A 3,289-nucleotide genomic window follows, 5' to 3' on the forward strand; every position below is an offset into this window, starting at 1 on the left:
TGAATACGAAAATGGGTCTTGTCCATGAGTTCTTATTCTCTCCCTCTTAGGTTTTCCTCCTCTATTTCCCAATTTTCTTTTATTTCTTTCTTTTACGAAAACATAACATAATTTAATAATGAGCTCAACAACTTAACACCCCCTCATTATTAAATACCACACTTGACCTAAAAACTAATATTACATAATTTCTCCAATTAATTCAACAAAAATACTAAATAATTATAAATAATAATTTAATTTTTAATTAAATTAAAAATAAAAAATATGGGGCATTACAACTCTCCCCGCTGAATTTCCCCACTAAGTGAGAAATTGTATTTTTATCAATATAAAAAACGGGGGCTGGAAGGTAAAATTTAGGGTGTTAAAGAAAAAGTCTTTTCTTTCTCTTGAAAATTTGTGAAACCCTAATTCTCCTAATTCTTCAATGGAGTCGTTACAACCAGCATCGTCTTCTTCCGTTACTTGTTCATCGAATTCAAATGCAGTAATCGATTCCGGAGAACGAAATTGGCTTGATCTTCCACGAGATACGGTATTGTCCATTTTCGTGAAACTTGACACAATAGATCTTCTTGTTCGTGCTCACAATGTTTGCACCACATGGCGCAATATCTCAAAAGACCCCTTCCTCTATCGCATCATCAACATGCCCAATTTGGGCGACCCTGAAACCAACTCTGAATTAGAGGTTTTATGTCACCGCGCCATTGATTACAGCTGCGGAAATGCAATTGATATCAACATCGAGTATTTTGGCACCGACGATCTTCTTTGTCACATTGCTAATTCGTATGTTCCACTTTCTTCTACATTTTCGTGTTTTAATTCGTAACAGAATGTTTTCTATTCTCTCTATTCGCATGTAAAATATCATATCTTACTAAGCAACCAGATGACCTTAATTGAAAGAAGGATGTTTCGATTTTGAACCACAATCTTGCATGTATTTATCGGAAATATATGAAAATCTGCCATGTTTGAACTTGATGGATTTTTACTAGAAATGTACAAAGACTCTGTTTAGTTGGAGTTGATGTATTAAACGAAAAGGATGCCGGAAGTGTAAATTTGAAAATATGATTGGAATAGGTAGTTACAAAACTCATCAATTGAGTTCAGTTCAGTTGTTTGCAGTTAGACAAAGAAAGTTCATTTATCACTCATCACTGAAAGGCAGATTTTAATTTCTATTTGGTCTTTTATCTCTATCCTCTACAAGTTATAATGATATTAGTAAGGATAACTGCAAAATGTCTTTCATTTCAATTTCAGATTTCAGATAGTCTATCATATAACAATGATTTTTTTTATGTGTGTTGATGTAGTTTTTGCCCAAAGTGAAAACATAACTGTGTTTGTAATACAAAATTAGTTTTTGGTGCTTCAGATTATATTATAAAAATGTTCCCATGTGATTCTAATAATACTTAATTTGACATTCTTAGATGTTTATTTAAAGTCACCATAGATATTTATGTTTGCATCTGTGTAACAGTATTTCCTCTTGTTGTCTTGGTATTTTACAGTGCAACTCATCTACGATGCCTTCGTCTTGCATGTTGCTATAGTGTAACAGATGGAGGATTCTGTGTAGTTGCTGAAAAGCTTTCTCACTTGGAGGAACTTGATATATCAATTAGTGGCGGCTTTTCTCCTGATTCTTTGGAAGTCATTGGCCGATTTTTCCCTCAATTGAAAACATTTAAATTCAACATTCAGGCATATAGATATCCACATATTGAGTATGACGATGACGCATTTGCTATTGCGCAATTCATGTCTGGGTTATGCCATCTCCAGCTTATTGGAAACAAGATGACTAATGATGGCTTGCTTGCTATTCTTGGTGGTTGTCCTCGCCTTGAATCTCTTGACATCCGTCAGTGTTTTAATATTAATTTGGAAGGAAGTTTGGGGAAGAGATGTAAAGAACAGATCAAGAATTTACGCCTTCCAAATGATGCAACTGATGACTATCCATTTGAAACTGAAGACTATCCTGAAGGAGACTATCCAGATGGGATCTCAGACATAGATTTAGATTTATTGTCGGGGGATGATTATGAACTCTCAGATGGAAGTGAATTTTCTGAATTTGAATTTGATGCTAACTATTATGACTTTTGACAAAGTTGAAACATTTCAGCAAGGAAAAAAGTGGTGTGAGTGTTTTAGTCACCACTCTCCATTGTTTCTTCGTAACATGGGGTTTGTTAGGTGGTTGCAGCATGTGAATCTTTTTCGTGGGGAGATAGTTGATTATCATTTGAAACTTTTATGAACCAGTTTCACTGTTTACAATTTGTGTTTATTTGATACATGTAATGGATTTTTTATTTACATTATGTTTGGACTAGCGTCTAAACTGGCACGCGTCTATCCGTTTTTTTTTTTTTTTTTGGCTTTATACCACCAGTTTAGTTCGGTTCGGGGGCGAGTTCTGGCATCAAGTGGTTCCATCCCCCTCCCGATCTCAGTTGCGGGGGATCGAACCGTGGTTCTCCCTACCAAATCCAGCGCCAATCACCACTGGACCACTCGCTTTTTTATTATTATGCTAATGCGTATATTTTTTGAGTTTTCTTTATGTATGTCTAGTTAAAAATAACATTAGATACAATAAGTAGAATTAAAAATATGATAAATGTTAATTTTCAATATGTTAGATCTGTATGATGTTTTTTTCATGCCTTCTTAAAAACAACATTACTTAACCACAAATTATTAGAATTAAATAGTATTCAACATATATATATATATATATATATATATATATATATATATATATATATATATATATATATATATATATATATATAGTCCTGACATGAGAATTAGAATCAGAAAGGGTCACAGACGTCTTGCACAGTGTTGGTGGTGAAGAGGAGGGGTGTACCTGCAAGGCACTCCGACGATCAAGTAAGTAAGAGCACATATACGATTTAGTGTTTAGGGTTTGAAATTGTGTTACCTGACCCTCTTGAGGGAGAGAGTTTAAATAATATCCCTAGCACATGGCCATTGGTCTACATTGTAATACGGTGGGAGAACTGATTTTTTGTTTTGTTATTTCGCAAAACATGTTGCGGTTAACAAGAGTCGCCACCGACTTTTATTTTATCCAATTAGAAAAGGCAAAAAGAACAGGAAAGAACTTTTTAAAGATTTTGAGTTCGGGGGTAGGTTATACAAAGGGAAGGTATTAGCACCATTTGTATCCATGGTTATCCATGGGCTCTTAACTGCTCAGCTCACTTTTGTTTAACTTGTTTGAAAAGTGGTG

At 34.4% G+C, this 3,289-nt stretch overlaps 1 protein-coding gene across 1 annotated transcript; it reads left to right on the forward strand.

Annotated features, from left to right (window-relative positions):
* The first annotated feature begins 347 nt into the window (after positions 1–347).
* LOC131630401 (putative F-box/LRR-repeat protein 23) lies at positions 348–2,356 on the forward strand. The gene is made up of 2 exons (XM_058901182.1): positions 348–795; positions 1,533–2,356. Exons 1-2 carry the CDS (start codon positions 431–433, stop codon positions 2,131–2,133), a joined length of 966 nt encoding a protein of 321 aa, XP_058757165.1. The 5' UTR covers positions 348–430; the 3' UTR covers positions 2,134–2,356.
* Positions 2,357–3,289: the final 933 nt, after the last annotated feature.

Source organism: Vicia villosa, unplaced genomic scaffold (assembly GCF_029867415.1).
Source record: "Vicia villosa cultivar HV-30 ecotype Madison, WI unplaced genomic scaffold, Vvil1.0 ctg.000679F_1_1_1, whole genome shotgun sequence".
NCBI classification, from domain to species: Eukaryota; Viridiplantae; Streptophyta; class Magnoliopsida; order Fabales; family Fabaceae; genus Vicia; species Vicia villosa.

Excerpts from the sequence above, each read along its gene's own strand:
- LOC131630401 (XM_058901182.1), top strand. The coding sequence starts at position 431 with ATGGAGTCGTTACAACCAGCATCGTCTTCTTCCGTTACTTGTTCATCG. Across the intron at positions 796-1,532 it reads CTTTGTCACATTGCTAATTC|TGCAACTCATCTACGATGCC; the intron begins GTATGTTCCACT and ends GGTATTTTACAG.